This window comes from Myotis myotis, unplaced genomic scaffold, assembly GCF_014108235.1.
Source record: "Myotis myotis isolate mMyoMyo1 unplaced genomic scaffold, mMyoMyo1.p scaffold_m19_p_1, whole genome shotgun sequence".
NCBI classification, from domain to species: domain Eukaryota; kingdom Metazoa; phylum Chordata; class Mammalia; order Chiroptera; family Vespertilionidae; genus Myotis; species Myotis myotis.
This window is the reverse complement of record NW_023416313.1, coordinates 50,453,157-50,471,510: the sequence shown is the minus strand read 5'-3', so window position 1 is coordinate 50,471,510 and position 18,354 is coordinate 50,453,157. Positions and strand designations below refer to the sequence as shown.

The window sequence follows — 18,354 nt, the reverse complement described above, 5'->3', positions numbered from 1 at the left end:
GAAAAAATATAAAGAATGATGGAAGAAAACATGTAATCTCATATCCCAAAGATAGTTGCTGTGTTAAAACTTCTGAAGTGTTTCTTTTTAATTCACTTATTTATTTATTTGTAGGTATATTTTAAAAATAAAGTTGATATTACACTATTGACATATTTTCTTTTTTATTTATTGCCCGTAATGCACTTTATATTACTAAAATTTTTCAGAATTATTTATATGAATATACATTAATTGATTTATCGTTTTCTCTACTGTTGGACATTTAGGCATGTTATGAGCATTATCATTCATAAATCTTATCTTCAAACTTGATTTTGTCATTTGGAAGGATTTGTTAAAAACATTTTGTGGATAAAAAATAAAATAATTTAACCCAATAATTACTAAATTAACAGAGACCATTAGATTCAGGTCTCTGTTAATTCCTTAAAGTACAATTTCTTATTGATAAATTCCTTAAAGTACAATTTTTTATTGATAAATCTTAAGCTTCTTACTCTCGGGTAATAATGCTTTTCACTACAGTTGAGAAAGATAAAATAAATTTTTTAAAATACTTTTTTATATATAAAATTTATTATTTCCTACCACTTAATCTATGATATGATCAACATTCTTTGTTTAATTACCAGTTGTGAGAAAGTGAAAAATAGTGGAATGAACTCTATATTGGGAGTCAAGAGGCTTGGGATCCACTAGCTGTGTGAGCATTAGAAAATCATATAACATTTGGTTCTTTCAGGTTTAAAAAGCTGCCATTGTCAACTGGCAGCTGTTAGGAGTAAGGTAAGATAGATAATATTTGTTATGTGAATTATTTTAACTTAGTCACATCTTATTCATAATGCTAAACATTTTTATACCTTTATCAGAGTTTTCCTGTCATGTCGATGATAACTTTTCTTTCATCTCAGGAAGTGGAAACAGAGCAATACTTCACTCTCTTTCTGCCAGCATTGAAGGAGCGTGGATATGATGGGTTTTTTTCTCCAAAGTCACGTGCCAAAATCATGTCTGAGCAGGAGAGAAAGCATGTGGACGGTTGTGCAGTATTCTTCAAAACAGAAAAGTGAGTTAAGGAAACAGCATAATAGTGTAAAATTACTCCTTTAATTACTGCACATTTGAAATTGTTTTTGGTTTGACCTATAAAATAAATAAAAAGCTAGAAAGCAAGTGATATAAAAATTAAATTTTAAGTAAATTCATATACTTATAGTGTTATAATCATATTTCCAATTATATTTTCATGAAGTAAAATATTAGTTTTGGTGTGAAAAAAGTAATTTAGTGGCTTTTAAGATTAGAAATAAGTTTTTATTTTCTTCCGTGATTTTTTTTTTTTTTTTAATATTTGGCCTTTTTCAGAATCATTCATTGTATGAACCTTTTCATCTTTTTTTAAAAACATTTCAGACATTTATTTAATCAGTTATTTACTAAATGAATACTGAACATTTGCTTTGTGACAAGTACTGTGGTAGTCACAAATAGACAATACAGTTACTAATCACACTCAGAGCTCTACTCTAATAGGAAAAGGTAAGCATGTAAGAAAACCACAATAGCCCTGGCCGATTTGGCTCAATGGATAAAGCGTCAGCCTGTGGACTGAAGGGTCCTGGGTTTGATTCTGGTCAAGGGCATGTACCTCGGTTGTAGGTTCCTCCCCAGCCCAGGCTTTGGTTGGAGCTCTTGCAGGAGGCAATCAATTGATGTGTTTCTCTCACATTGATGTTTCTCTCTGTCTTTCCCTCTCTCTTCCACTCTCTAAAAAAATCAATGGAAAAATATCCTTGAGTAAGGATTAACAAAAAATTTATAATAACAATTTAAAAAATAAAAAGAAAATCACAACATAATCTATATAATAAAAACCCAGTGGTCGTAACGCCATAATGACCAAAGACCGGTCACCAGGAGGTGCATTGATGGGTCCTGCAGCACCAGGACTTGATGGTGGGTCCCTTGGTGCGCGGGGTCTGGGTCTCGTGCGATTTCGTGAGCTGGGCCTCTAGTGTGTATATATGTGTATATGTGTGTGTATATATATGGTAGAAAAGAAATATGTATTAAGATAAGGCAAGGCAGAAAAGCACAGAGCTTATAGAGGTGGGGAGTTAGAGAATTAATTAGGACAGGATAGTGGAAAGTAGTCATCAGATATAAAGAAAACATCACCCATGTTTTTTGGGGGGCTATTAATATAGCTGGTTACAGTCATAATGAGAATGTTATGAGTCTGCTAATTATTAAAATACATAAATGATCTTGTAGAAGCCTCTTTGCTTTAATATTCTTGAGTTTAATCTGGAAAACGGTATTCATGCTTACTTCAGGGGTAGTTAAAATAATTAAATGAGGTAATGAATGGGTAGGTCCTTTGAAATGATTAAGTGTCCTGGACATATTTTTATTATATTTTCCTGTTTCTGTAGTCCTTTGTAATATTAGTAGTATTTCTCTATTACTGGGTTTATTATGTTGTGTGCATTGATTGGATTTAGAATTGTATTTCCTTCTTGAGGGTGAGGAGCTGTAACATGGTCAGAAGGTGCCTCTTGAGTGTTGGCTGAGTAACTATATGGTTAGAGGCAGATTCTTTGGTTATCATCATGAGGAAAAGAGAATATTTTTGCCTCATAAAGGCTGCCAATTTTAGAGTGGAAAATTAGAAAGGACCTTCAATAGAAGACTGAAATATGTGAAATCTGGTAGAGATTGAATCTCATGGATAATAATTTGGGTTTGCTACATTAGACAATCTACTTAAAGAATAAGCATATACATGCTTATGACTATATTCCTGTTTAATATCTATTATAACAAAGCTGGTTAAATGTTTATTAATGTAGGCATATTACCAGAATGTTATTTTAAGTAAATGAATTAAGTGAATTTGAAAGATATTTGGCCTACTTTTAATTAATTTGAACCTACTTTCCTGTGAATTTTTAATAGAGATAGTCTCATTTTAGTTAACAATTAGTACACAGCCCTATAATATCTGAGGTCAGAATATATGAAATTCTTTTAGGTGATTTATTTATTTATAATGTTTTATTAATTTTTAGAGAGGAAGGGAGAGGGAGAGAGACATAGAAACATTGATGAGTGAGAAATATCTTCAGTCAGCTGCCTCCTGCATGCCCCCTACTGGGAATTAAGCCCACAACCCAGGCATGTACCCTGACTGGGAATAAAACCAGTGACCTCTTGGTTCATGGGTCAACACTCAACCACTGATCCACACCAGCCAGGGTAGGTGATTATTTTAAAATGAATTTTAGAATAACCATAGCAATTACTTTTATAATATTTATATTTCAGGCCTTTTATTAATATGGATTATCTTATTTAATTTTTAAATCAATCCTCAGAGGTAGGAATAGAGGTAGTTCCCCATTTTAAAAAAGTTCTGAGGTACCATCTCAAACCTGTCAGAATGGTTATCATCAATAAATCAACAAGTGACAAATGCAGGCGAAGATGTGGAGAAAAAGGAACCCTTGTGCACTGCTTGCTGGTGGGAATGTAGACTGGTGCACCCACTGTGCAAAACTGTATTGAGTTTCCTCAAAAAATTAAAAATGAAACTCCCATTCGATCCAGTAATCCCACTTCTAGAAATATATCCCAAGAAATCAGAAAGGATATATGCACCCCTATGTTCATAGCAGCACAATTTACAATAGCTAAGATTTTGAAACAGCCTAAGTGCCCATCAGTAGATGAGTGGATTAAAAACCTGTGGTACATCTGCACAATGGAATACTACGCTGCTGTAAAAAAGAAGGAACTCTTACCATTTGCAACCGCATGGATGGACCTGGAAAGCATTATGCTAAGCAAAATAAGCCAGTCGGAGAAAGATAAATATCACACCATCTCACTCATTTGCAGAATATAATGTACAACATAAGCTGATGAACAAAAATAGAGCTAGAGTCATAGAAGCACCAAACAGATTGTCCAATCTAAGAGGGAAGGCAGGGGAGGTGGGTGGTAAGATCAATCAAAGGACTTGTATGCATGCATATGAGCATAGCCAATGGACACAGGCCGTAGGGGGGTACGGGCATGTGCTAGGCAGTGGGGAGCATCTAGGGAGAGGTCAACAGGGAGAAAAAGGAGACTTATGTAATACTTTCAAGAATAAAATTTTTTTTTTAAAGTTTATCTTTATTGTTAAAAGTTTTACAGATGTGCTCCTCTTTTCCCCCATTGATCTGCTCCTCCCCGCCTCAGGCCTTAAGCACCCTATTGTCTGTGTTCATGGGTTATGCATATATGCATTCAAAGTCTTTGGTTGATTACCTCCCACCCACAACCCTTCCCCCACCTTCCCTCTGACATTCGTCAATCTGGTGCATGCTTCCATGTCTCTGGATCTATTTTGCTCATCATTTTATTTTGTTTATTCAATTCTACATATGAGTGAGATCATGTGATACTTGTCTTTCTCTGACTGGCTTATTTCACTTAGCATGATACTCTCCAGGTCCTTCCGTGCTGTCTCAAAGGGTAAGAGATCCTTCTTTTTTACTGCTGCATAGTATTCCATGATGTAAATGTACCACAGCTTTTTTATCCAGTCGTCTACTGATTGGTACTTGGGCTGTTTCCAGACCTTAGCTATTATAAATAACACTTATGTGAATAGAGGGGTGCATGTATTCTTTCTGAATGGTATTTCCTCATTTTAATAGATGAGGAAAACAAGGCACTGAAAGTAGTCTGGCTTCATAGTCAGTGCTTTTAATCACCATACTAAATAGAATCTTTAGGCTTCTTATTTAAGCTTCGGATATTACTTGTACTTCATATAAGGTTACTTCAATTGGAAAAATAGCCTTGAATTTGATATTTGTTACTTACACTCCTACACAGATTTGCTTGAAACACCATAATATTTTTAAAAAGTACTGATAACATTCTGATCTCTAATATCAAGCTCTTTTTTTATTTATTTTATTTTTTAAATTGGTATGCTTATCTCAACATTCTTTATTAATAAAATGTATTTCAGTGTCAGATTTTATCATTGTTTTACTTGTCTGTTCCTTTGCCCACCGGTCTAAGGACAGTTGTACCAGACATTGGATAAGGTCTTCCCAGAACGAGTAGTAACGGCTCTTGCTGTTCTGCTGGGCACATTCAAGTTATAGGCTTGATCCCTAGAAAAAGCGTAGTAATCATAGCCATCGGGTTTTCTGATGTTGGGCAGGGATATAGCTGAGGTAACCACATTGGGAAGTCCTCTCCACAGTGTACTTATTTGGGCTTCATTGTGGAGGACACCTTTGTCTTGATAAAGGACTCTGACAGGCGGTGAATATTGAATGCTGATGGTGTGTGTTTGAGATCCAATAGCCCATTCAAAGCGAAGTCTCCTAACCTGTGTCGTTTCTCCGTACACTGGATAATTCAGAGCAGGCCTTCTTCCAGGGCACTTCCTGTTGGGTTCCTGTCTATAAGTATACTTCTGAATTCTGCCCCCCCTCTCTTGAAAAAATACACAGATTCAGGTCTCTCCTTATATTTAGGTATTGAAAGAGCTGCCAGTATTTTTCCATTTAGTCCTCCAAATCCTTTTACAATTTCTTTGGGATACCCAGGATCTTTTACATCATTGGTGAAACGCCAGTACTAAGAACCCTTAAAGAAGAAAGTTTTTCCGTCACAGTTGCACCTAGTAAAAACAGTATCAATGGGAGAGGGAATACCCCAGACTTCAGTAATTCTACCAGGAGGAGCTGGTGGACTGAGTGGATTTAGCATCCAGAAGTAATGACCTCGAAATGCAATGTCCCATTGGCCAGAGTCGTCAGTCCATCTACTGACCTACCATTGCATAAATTGGTTTCATCTGAAAGCATGGGATTGACGCCAATGCCTTGATCGGATCCTCTCACTGTGAAATCAGCTCCTGGGGTAATTAGAGGAGTTATCACAGGGGGGCTGAGAATCACATAAGGTTTTTCTCCTTCAGCATCATTTGCATCTTCATTCTTTGGATGTTCTTCAGCCATTTCTGAGTTACTAGCTTGGTTAGAGCTGGTGGTGGTTTGGAGCAAGGCTTCCTCTGAAGAGGCAGGGTTCATTGTAGGCCCAGTTGATGTGGTCGTCTTTTGGGGAGATAGTGTAGGCTTTGGTTTTGTCACTTTAGGTGTTGTGTTGGGCTTTTTGGTGGTGGTGGGCATTTGGAGTGCTTTGGTTGGCTTTGGGGATTTAGCAGTCGTCACTTTGGTTGTAGTTACTGTGCCTTCAGACGTATTTGTAGTCTCTTCAGTTGTAGTTGTCTTTTTTGTTGCAGCCGTCACTTCAGGTGCAGGAGTTGTTTCCTTAGGAGTAACTTTGGCCCATGGGGTGTCCTCGGTTGTGGTAGATGTCACCTGCTTGGTTGTACTTGTTCGGGATTCAGTGGTCTTGTCTTCTGTTGGAGTTGCTGTCTCTTTTGTTGTACTTGTAGAAGTAGCAGTTATAATTTCAGTTGTAGTGTGTGTGTCTTTTTCTGTTGTCTTATCCTTCGATGTGGTGGTCGTTTCAGATTTGGTCCCTTCAGGAGCCTTTGGTGTGGGATCTACAGAAAACTCAGGAGTTGATCCAGCAGGGTTCTCAGGAGGAGTGGGAGGCTCCATGGTGGTAGCTGGAGTAGAGGCCTCTGAGGTGGTTGGAGGTGTCTCAGGAGAAGTTGGAGCTGGCTTCTTGGGGGTGGTGGGCTCGGGCTCCTTGGGGGTGGTGGGCTCGGGCTTCTTGGGGTTGGTGGGTTCAGGCTCCTTGGAGGTGGTGGGCTCGGGCTCTTTGGGGGTGGTGGGCTCGGGCTCCTTGGGGGTGGTGGGCTCGGGCTTCTTGGGGTTGGTGGGTTCAGGCTCCTTGGAGGTGGTGGGTTCAGGCTCCTTGGAGGTGGTGGGCTCGGGCTCCTTGGGGGTGGTGGGCTCGGGCTCCTTGGGGGTGGTGGGCTCGGGCTTCTTGGGGTTGGTGGGTTCAGGCTCCTTGGAGGTGGTGGGTTCAGGCTCCTTGGAGGTGGTGGGGCTCGGGCTCCTTGGAGGTGGTGGGCTCGGGCTTCTTGGGGTTGGTGGGTTCAGGCTCCTTGGAGGTGGTGGGTTCAGGCTCCTTGGAGGTGGTGGGCTCGGGCTCCTTGGAGGTGGTGGGCTCGGGCTTCTTGGTGGTGGTGGGCTCGGCTTTTTGGGGGTGGTGGGCTCGGGCTTTTTGGGGGTGGGTGGGCTCGGGCTTCTTGGGGGTGGTGGGCTCGGGCTTTTTGGGGGTGGTGGGCTCGGGCTTCTTTTGGGGGTGGTGGGCTCGGGCTTCTTGGGGGTGGTGGGCTCGGGCTGCTTGGGGGTGGTGGGCTCGGGCTCCTTGGGGGTGGTGGGTTCAGGCTCCTTGGGGTGGTGGGTTCAGGCTCCTTGGGGGTGGTGGGTTCAGGCTCCTTGGGGGTGGTGGGTTCAGGCTCCTTGGGGGTGGTGGGCTCGGGCTTTTTAGGGGTAGTGGGCTTGGGCTTTTTGGGGGTGGTGGGCTCGGGCTTTTGGGGAGTGGTTGTAGGTTCCTGGGAGGGGGTGGGAGAAGGCATTTGAGGAGTGGTGGGTGTAAGAGATGTGGTTGTAGTTTTAGCTTCGGTTGTAGTTTTAACAGAAATTGATGTGGCTTCCAAATCTTTAGATTTAGATGTTTTTTCTGCACTTCACGTCTCTTTACCTGAAGTCATCTTCTCTGATGTACTAGCTGAAGTCTCTTTTGTTGTTTTAGAAGTCTCTTTAGTTTCAACCGTTTTCTCCTTACTTGCTATTGAAGATGTTATGTGTCTTTGGATGTTTCAGGTTTCGGTGACGGGCTGGGTTTAGGACTTACTGTTGTCACTGTTGTAACCTTGGAAGTTGTGGTAACTTTAGTGCTTTGAGTGGTGGGCGTGTCAGGAGTTGGGGTGGGCTTGCAATCACCGTCATCCAATCCACTTCCAGCTTCATCTACCACTGGTGGTTCCGGGGCAGGTTTCTTCTTAGGATTTTCTTTCTTGTTATCTTTTACTTCACAGAAATCGTCGTAATCGGAACAGCACTTGCCGTACTTCTTACATTGGTTGTCAGTCACACGCCCTCCCTCTTTCAAAGGACTCGGAGCAGTGGCCTTTACAGGAGAGCTCTTTCCTTCTTAGAGATGGCATCTAGGCCTCAGCTGTATTTCAGCTCCAGGCCCAGAAAAGCAGTGAAATCAGACGAGCAACGCCATTGCTGACCTCAGGACCAGCTGCAGTGAATAATCTTTTTTTTTTTTTCTACCAGAGGCCTTGTGCACAAATTCGTGCATGGGTGGGGCCCCTCTGGGTGGCCTGCAGGGATTGGGCCGAAACCCGCAGTCCAACACTGCCTGCAGCTCCTACCTGCTGCTCTCACTCATCCCGGCTCCATTGTGCCTGCCATGGGCTCGCGCCCAACCAGTCCCGATTGGGAGAGGCTCACACTGCCGCAGCAGCACTCACCAGCCATGAGCCCTTCCAAGGGGAGTGGCCTGCGGGATCAGACTGAAACCAGCTCTCCAACATCCCCTTAGGGGGCCCCGTATTGCGAGAGGATGCAGGCCAGGCTGAGGGACTCCTCTGGTGCACAGTCGGGCAGGGGAGGGACCGCGGGAGGGCTCCAAGGTGTGTCCGGCCCATCTCACTCAGTCCCGATCAGCCGGACCCTAGCAGCAAGCTAACCTACCGGTTGGAGTATCTGCCCCCTGGTGGTCAGTGCATGTCATAGCAAGCGGTTGAGCAGCCTTAACGTATCTTTAGCATATTATGTTTTGATTGGTTGGTTGTTTGTTTGTTCTGCTGTTTGGTCTATTTGCATATTACCCTTTTATTATATAGGATTTCTTTCTGAAGGAAGATAATGCAGAGAATTTTTATCATTCCCTTCATGGTTTTGAGAGAAAACTTTTAAATGCCTTGGTACTTTACTATAAGTAGTTAAGATTTTGAACTAACAATTATATCTGCTATCTAGGAAACTTGAAACAACTAAGTATTTGAAAATTGATGCTTGAATTTTTAAAAATACTGAGAATTAGTTGAGAGATGAAATACATAGGAAACACTAAGATGCATTTTTTGGATTTCTTTCCTTCTTCAACTCTTTTTGCCTACATAGTAACATAAATCCAGCAACAGATAAAGACTTGGGTTATGATACATTATTACATTCTACCTATTTTAAACAGTACCAAATACTTGTTGATGTCATATTAGCTAAAACTATACTATTTGGAATTCAATACAAAGTGTGCTACCTTGCCTTTATTCTATTCTTTGGATTGTAGAGAGAATACTGTGCAAAGAAAAGACAATTTTGAAGTTAGGTCATTCTCTTACTTATATTGCTGTGTGATCTTGAATGATTCCCTTACCCTTTCTGGGCTTATTTCCTCATTTGTATATTAATATGTAAGATAATTTCTTATATAGTTAACAAGTCTAACAGTCAGAAATGAGCTATAGAAGGGATTTTGTCACTGTACTCGTTCTTAAAGCCTCATTCTTCTAAAACCAGAGTACCTAATAATTCCTAATATTCATTGATGATAGTTTTTCCCCTTCTTTAAAAACAGTGGTATAAAGTTGGTAACAATAAATAGAAACTATAATAATTACTATTTTAGCAAAGTGCTAGAAGAAAAAGCTCATTCTTTGTGGGGGTAGGATATAGCCTAGCAAAAGTGAAGGCACAGATTAACAATATTCAGGGAATTAGAATACAATAAAATATTCCTTTAATCATATTCATTCTAGTTTAATCTTTGGGGATTCAGACGTTAAAGATTTGGTATTACTTATTGGTCATTATTATAAACATGTTTTCTTTTCTTTTTTTTGGTAGATCCATAGAGATACCAGAAAATAAGTTTGGATTGGTTACATGCTTTTGCTTTGTCCTTTACCTCAGTTGCTTTGTCCTTTGCCCAGTGCCTCTAGTATATTACCAGTCGGAGCGTCTGCCCCCTGGTGGTCAGTGCATGTCATAGTGACTGGTCTACTGGTTGATTGTCTGCCCCCTGGTGGTTCAGTGCACGTCTTAGCAGTTGTGCGGTCTTAGCATATCATTAGCATATTACACTTTGATTGGTTGAGTGGCCGATCGGTTGGCCAGACACTTAGCATATTAGGCTTTTATTATATAGGATGTGTGTGTGCACATGGGTGTGCGTGTGTGTGTGTGTGTGCCTGTACACACATATGTATATATTTGTATGTCTGTGTATGTATGGAGACACTGTTATTGTAGACTAGAGGCCTGGTGAACGAATTCATGCACGAGTGGGGTCCCTCGGCCTGGTCGGCAATCGAGGCCTATCGGGAGGCTGGCTGGCCAGGAGAAGGGGCCCCGTGAGGTTGGCTGTGGGGGCACACTGACCACCAGGGGGAAACTCCTGTGTTGAGCGTCTGCCCCCTGGTGGTCAGTACGCGTCATAGCGACTGGTGGACTGGTCATTCCAGTCATCCGTTCATAACAGTTGCTTAGGTTTTTATATTTTCTATATATATAAAAGGCTAATATGTAAAGTGTCCCCTCGGGAGTTTGACCAAGAGACCAGGAGTTCAATTGCTCACTATGACTATGCTGACCACCAGTGGGCAGCGCAGAACGAAGGAAGACCCCGCTGGCAGCCGGAAGGCCCTGATCGCTGGCCAGGCCTAGGAACCTTACCTGTGCATGAATTTCGTGCACTGGGCTTCTGGTATATAGATAAGTTTTGTCCTATAGACTTAACATTTAGAAGAAATGGGATCTTGCATCCAGATACACAATTTGCAGAAATCCAAAATGGATTTCTTGCTATTCCTGAGGTTAGCAGTCTGATCTGATCCTGCTTTGTTTAAAATCAAAGAGAGGGAAAGATGAGAACAGCAGTTTTAGGACACTGAAAAGGCAATCTCTTCCAATAGGATTGGGAACACTCGGTCATGGTGCTTAGTCCTTGCTGAATTGCCTCTGCTTTCTAACTTGCTTCCAGTATCAGAGGTACTAAGTAAGGCCAGGTCTTTGCTTTTCCTTCCTACATCATTATAGGTAGTTTTGTGCTTGAGAAGAGGGCATTCAGAGGTTATAGTATCGTCCCAAAATGACCTGTTGTGATAATCCCTGTCTCACTGATTTCTCAGTTATTAATTTCCCCTATTTTAAATGGTGGTTGAATTTAGAATTTGTCTATGTAACTTTTTTAAAAAACAGATTGTGATTTCTGGTTTCTAATGTTAACTTTATCATTACCTTAATCTTGAACATAAAAGTACAGTATTGCTTTGTACCACAGTTTTGTGACCTCTCCATTAGGGATAATACACTGTGTCCCCCAAAATATGTATATACACTTTGAATAATTAACTCCAATGAGTTAAATGTGAAAAGAAAGAAACATCAATTGAGCTATCAGAAAAAAATGTGTGTTTACATTTTTTTTGGACACCCTATTATAATGATTCCACCTAACTTTAGAGGTTTCTTTTTGGGCTAAAATGGTCAAGAAAGTGAAAGTGCTTTCAGTGGTTAGGAGTTGTATAAATATAGGTAGTATGGTGTACATCCACCTATCTTCCCCACTTATCCAGTCTCTAGTCTTACCTTTCCTAGTAAATTATTTTCTGGCACTCCCATGATTACTTAAAGGAATCCAAGAACACATTTTATAGTACTGAATATACAACAAAAACGTCTATTTGATTTAGTTTTAAGAGTGCTGGGATATGACCCAGAAAGGGTCATAGTTAACTTTTGTTTGGTTATGCTTTTCTTGACTATGTACTACATTGTTCCTTTTGGCTCATAATGAATTCAGGGAGAGAATATTACTTGTTTTTTCTTCTTAATTATAGATGGCATACAATATTATATTAGTTTCAGGTGTACAAGATAGTGATTCAACATTTGTATACCTTGCAAAGTGATCACCACAGTAAGTGTAGTAACAGCCTGTCACCTTACATAGTTATTACAATATTATTGACTATATTGCCTATGCTGTGCGTTACATTCCTGTGACTTATAACTGAAAATTTGTACTTGTTATTTCCCTTTCCCTTTTCCACCCAGCCCCCACCTCTGTCTCCTCTGGCAATCATCAGTTTATTCTCTGTGTCTATGAGTTTGTTTGGATTCCACATATAAGTGAAATTCCACATATAAGTATTATTTTGCTTGCTGCTAGTTGGTGTTCACTGCCCTCTCTTCTGCATTAATTTAATCACATCACATCTCATAAAATTGCTTCTACATCACAAGATAGTAAGATATTGAGTCATTTCTTTGTTCTGTTTGAAGGGCTGTTTTGGACATGTTCTTCTGGTTTTAGAAACATTCAAACTAGTAATTTTTCTCAAATCTTATAAGGATGGTGAGGTCTCTTTTTTTTTTTTTTTTGTCATATTAATCTTTATTATATCTTATCTCTCTTATATCCATTTGACTATCAGTGAAATAAGATTTTTTAAAGGGTGAATGAATGTACAGAAGAATTCTTAGATGAAATACAATAGCCTCAGGCATAATACAATCTCTGTGTACTTGCTACAGAATAGGAATAATAAAATGAATTGAAATAAAGAGGCAAGTTTTAAGATTTTACATATTACCAAGATTTGAAGAGTAGAAAGTAAGTAAAAACCAGTATGTCTTACTTAAAAAAACAAGCATCTAATAGAAGGAATGGAGGAAGACCTCTGTCTGTCAACATTTCACCTGTATGGAAATCTGTTAGAAAATAGAAGCAGAGTGGAGAGTGGACTACATTTGGTTGTGTGTACAAGGGGAAAGTATTAAGTAGTATTGTTAAGGTAGTATAGATAGACTATGGATAATTATTTCTTAGGCTATTGTAGACTCTGTTTCTCTGAACACTTCTATACATTATTCCAGTTTTCTAGTAAAAGCCAGATGGAAAAATAGGCTTCTCCTTAGCTGAGAAAAAGGTGTGTCACTGCATCCTCTTGACAAATCTCTTGAAGTGCTAAGAATAAAACTGCAAAAAGGTTAGGTAGATTTTATTCTGTTCTTTCCTATTAACTTACTGACTTAGTTAAGGTTCTGTTCACCTTTAAATACCAGAAAATTCCAATAGCAGCTTAAAGAAATGGGGGAAGGGTAATTTTCTCACACAAGAAGTCCAGAAATGGCAGTGCAGAACTGATTTAGCAGCTTTCCCAACTATAGTGATTGGGCTTTTGTGCTCCTGCTTCTCACCACATGGACAAAGGTATAAAGGGACAAAGGGATTAACATGCCATTACTAGGTGGTGCTTCCAAAAATGTTTTTATGGTGAGTAATCAGACTTCTTACAACTCATTGGCCAGACCTGTATTATGTGGCCCTTGCTGCTAGAAAATGATTAGGGAGACAGTGAATAGTGCCTGTATCTTGTGCTCTTTTACCATGGCAGTCCAAGTATGGAATATAATAATACTGTATTGTACCTTGTAGATTTACATTGGTGCAAAAGCATACAGTGGAATTTAATCAAGTGGCAATGGCTAATTCAGATGGATCCGAAGCTATGCTGAACAGAGTGATGACAAAAGATAATATTGGTGTTGCTGTGGTATTAGAGGTCCACAAAGAATTATTTGGAGCAGCAGGTGAGTACAGTTTAAAATATTCTTACTAAAAATAAACACCATCCCAAGTTTTTCCATCGCAGACAAGTACAGAGAATCCTTCTATTTATGCACAGTTATTTTCTTGTCTTTTGTGGGAAGTTGAGAGAGATTGGCAGGAAAATAGCACTGATTGTGTAAAGCACCATATATTTCTTGGGATATAAAGGTAATCTTTAAAAAGGAAAGTCTTTAATATGCCATTAATTCCAAAGGTTATTTGAAATAGGAAATGTTTTAGATAGGCTGAATTTGGTTATCTTAGTCATATTTTTACCTTCTTGAGAATAAAAGCTTTTGTCTTTAAGGTTAAGTACTTGACACATTTTCTCTAATTTTTGTTATCTCTCAGTTATTGTCAGGATAAGGGCTGGATCTTTAATCTATCTGCTTCTTTTGTTTTGTATTTTAGATTTTTTGATAGCTTTTATCGAAGTCAGAAACTCATTTATGTACTTTGCATATCCAGACCTCCCTCTCCCCCGGCTTTCTACTGACTTCCTTTGAGCATTTCATTGTTTATTTAACTATACTTTAGGCAAGAGTAAGAAGAATCTTTAAGAACACATCAGGGCTTTTATTTATATATTTTTTATACTTGCTAACTGTAGAAGAAAATATTTTTGCCTTGAGTGTTATTTGAATTATTCAGACCATGCATATCTGTCAGACCTTTTTTTTGTGTGTCATTACTCAGTTTATCCATCATCAAAGATAATCAGTCTTTGATAAGATATTTAAAATTTTCTTTTTTAACCTCTCCATTTTTACATTTATATCTTATCTAGTCTCATTCTTCTCAGAGATTTGCTACATTTTGGGGGGGAGGGGAAAGGGTAATGTGAAAATTGAATATCCTTTGGAGTTTTACTTTTCCTTCAATTTAACTATAAATTATACAGTGGAGAGTTTCACATGCTGATCTGTGTCACTCTTGTACTCCTAGAAGAAGAGTTTAATATTATAGAAGGTGCTTATGACCCCTTTGAAGGGGCAAGTTTTTAATACTTAATATAGTGAATATTTATTTAATCTACAGCCAAAAGTGACACTATATAACTTCTAGGAAAAGAAGAGAGCTTAGAGAATTTCAGCTGCAAGCTTTAGCCTATGATCAAATTGCTTTAAAAATGACAACAGTCAAACCTCGGTTCTCTAATGTCTCCCATCTAGAACAGTTTGGTTCTCAGCCAAGTTTTTCATGGAAAAAATGTCTCAGTTGTCAAACAAAACTTCGGTTCTCCATTGGATAACCCTTTCATGGTGTTACCTGTATGACCAGTCATAGGTCTCTCAGGTGACAAAGGAGAGAAGAGAATGCAAGAGCATGAGTTAATTTACAACTAAACCTCACGTTTTTAATATCTCAGAAAATTGTGCTGGGAATATTTTCTGCTTTTGTTGCTGCTAATTATTATTAAATATGTACAGTAAGTACACGGTCCTAAGAAGGTTAGTGATAGCAGCAAAGTGAAAAGGGACATTGTGAGAACAATGATAGAACTTCAAAAAGAAATAATTGCAAAGTATGATAGAGGTGTTCGTTCGCACGTCGAATCTGGCTACTGAGTATGGCATGGCAAAATAGTCTATTAGCACAATATTAAAACAAAAAGGCCATCGAGAATGTTGATGTTGTTAAGGGTGTAAAAGTGGCCAGGAAACAACAATCACAGGTAATTGAAAAAGGTTAAAACGGAGTCATTTAGAGGTCTGGAATGGACTAATTCAATTTACATTATTTCTAATGGGAAAAAAATCAGTTTTTTAACAAATCACTTTGTGAAGAGCCTTCCAGAATGAATTAAGTTCGAGAACCAAGGTTCTACTGTATTTCTGTCACATATAACACTTACTTTAGTTACTTGTTTACACAACATCAAAGATAAGTATAGCTTAGTAAAACAGAAGGAAACTTTACAAAAATAGTAGACGTAGAAAGTTAGGTCTTTTTCTGCAGGGTTTTTTTTTTTTTTCAGTATAAAAATTTGAGAGACATTTTTATAGAAATTTCAATGGAAACATTAATTTTGTGTGTTCACTAATTTTCCATCAGTATAAAAATATATAAAAGTGAGAGGCCCTTATTCATATTCTGTAGGAGTAACTCTTCATTTCTTTACACATCACTAACATGTAAGATATATGTATACAGTTTTATTTAAATTGCATCATACCATGTATATTGAGCTGTATGCCTTACAGGTTAACTACGTTTAATTTTCATAATTTTTAATGTATTATTCTCTCTGCCATTTTGATGAAAGTACTATGTTAATATTTTGACAAAGTTAAAGAACAGACTTTTAAGGGAAAAAAGAACCTTACAGATTTTCTAGTTGAATATCTTCATTGTCCAAGTAAAACTAAGCACCAAAAAGTAACTGGCCCAGGACTACACAAAATAATCCTATATAATAAAAGCCTAATATGCTAAGTGTCTGGTTGGCCGGTCGGCCGTTCAACCAATCAAAGCGTAATATGCTAATGATATGCTAAGGCCGCTCAACTGCTCACTATGATATGCACTGACCACCGGGGGCAGACAGTCGGCCGGTCGACCTGTCGCTATGACATGCACTGACCACCAGGAGGAAGACGCTCCAACCAGTAGGTGAGCTTGCTGCTGGGGTCCGTCTGATCAGGACTGAGCGAGACGGGCCGGACATGCCCTGGAGCCCTCCCGTGGTCCACCCCCAGCTGGCCAACCTCCTGCGTCTCTCCCCAGCTCCAATCGTGCACTGGTGGGGTCCCTTGGTCTGGCCTGCTCCCTCTTGCAATCCAGGACCCCTCAGGGGATGTCATAGAGCCAGTTTCGGCCCGATCGCACAGGCCAGGCCTAGGGACTCCACTGGTTCATGAATTCATGCACCAAGTCTCTAGTTAGTAATAAAGCTGGGTAGAATAAAGCATGGGTTAGTAATAAACCCATGTCCAGACTTTGAGAGCACACTGATCATTTTAATTTTTAAAATTATCTTATTTGAGCATATGATATGAGTTTGTTTTGGTAGAAAATTCACTTTCTCATTTTATTTTGTATAGGTTAATATAATGTTACTGCTTTTTTACTGCTGACCTATCACTGAGGTGCTCAAAAAATGCAAGGTGAATAGCAGAAAGAATTTAAGGTTTAGATAACTCAAATAACTGAAAACTTGCCTCACTGGGTTATATTGATATTTAAATGATAGATATATTTAAAGTGCTTCTTTACACTAAGAAGTCAGCAAATCAGGGTATTATAATCAAATATTGGTTAGTTATATCATGGTATAATTTCTAATTTAGGCATATAGAGCAGGAGTCAGCAAACATTCTGTAAAGGGCGACATGTGGTTTCTAGCGCAGTCTTTAAAAATTACTTATTTTTTTTTGTAGAACTCTTTTAAAAAGTAAAAGCAGTCTTTGCTTATACAGGCTATACAAAAACAGGTGGTGGGCCATATTTAGCCCATGAGCTGCAGTTTGTCAACCCTGATCTAGAGAAGTAATTCCTCTGTTGGGATTACCAGAATCTCAGCACTTTAGCTTATGAGAACTACTTTATGAGATAAAGGGGAAGATATAAATTAATGGAAAAGAGTAAAGAAGTGGCTATGGATTTGGGGAGAGAACCTTAAGATACTGCATTTTTGATAAATAAAGCATAACTTTATCTTCCTTTTTATAATGTTTAAATTTAGGTATGAAGCCTGTTCATGCTCCAGACAAACAGCTGCTTATAGTGGCAAATGCCCACATGCATTGGGACCCAGAGTATTCTGATGTGAAACTCATCCAGACCATGATGTTTGTCTCAGAGGTTAAAAACATTCTGGAGAAAGCCTCTAGTAGGCCTGGCAGCCCAACAGCAGATCCTAATTCCATCCCGCTGGTGCTATGTGCAGATCTGAACTCATTGCCAGATTCAGGTATTTATAGCATCATTTCCTATTGCTTTCAGTTTTGCTTTTACTTCTACTTGAAAGGACAGCTTGGTCTTAACTTTTGAGTAGAGAATTTCTCTTCTAAATTTGGGAGTGTATCAGTAAGAATCCTGTGGATGGAACATGGGGTAAATGATATTGTTTATTCCTTCTTTATTTTACCAGGTGTTGTGGAATATTTAAGCAACGGAGGAGTAGCTGACAACCATAAAGACTTCAAGGAACTAAGATACAACGAGTGTCTCATGAACTTCAGCTGCAATGGAAAGAATGGAAGCTCAGAAGGGAGAATCACACATGGCTTCCAATTGAAGAGCGCCTATGAAAATAACTTGATGCCTTACACCAATTACACCTTTGATTTCAAAGTGAGTGGTTGCTCTGGGCTGCTGTAGAAGTTATTTTAAATATAAACATGACAAGAAAGGTTTATATTGTGCTTAATTGCATAATCTTCAGGAATTTTTAGATTCCCAGAATGTCTTGGCTAAGTATGCACTTAATGTAAAAGAGGTTTGTTAGGTTTTATTATTGTTATTCTTTTTTTTTTCTTTTTTTGTGTGTGTGATTGTTATTCTCGACTTGAGAATTCTTTTTAAATCCTTATTTGTTTAAATTTCAAATAATATTTGGTAACAGAAAAAACTACTAAAATGCTTATTATGTGCCAGGCACTGGAAGCACTTATGTTTATTAATATAGTTAAACTTCACCTGTCCATACCATCCCTAACTTTCAGTAATGACCCAAATAATATGCAATCTGATATAGCTAAATTCACCTTGAATGAATTTATA

At 38.8% G+C, this 18,354-nt stretch overlaps 1 protein-coding gene across 5 annotated transcripts in view; it reads left to right on the top strand.

The window, feature by feature from the left end:
- CNOT6L (CCR4-NOT transcription complex subunit 6 like) overlaps nt 1-18,354 on the top strand; it is a 117,540-nt gene that overhangs the window by 84,183 nt on the left and 15,003 nt on the right. For all 5 annotated transcript variants that reach the window (XM_036337327.1, XM_036337323.1, XM_036337341.1 and 2 more), the window contains 4 exons: nt 918-1,072; nt 13,456-13,610; nt 17,315-17,542; nt 17,723-17,925. In XM_036337327.1, the coding sequence (XP_036193220.1) occupies nt 918-1,072; nt 13,456-13,610; nt 17,315-17,542; nt 17,723-17,925 (741 nt within the window). The remainder of the gene's footprint in view (nt 1-917; nt 1,073-13,455; nt 13,611-17,314; nt 17,543-17,722; nt 17,926-18,354) is intronic.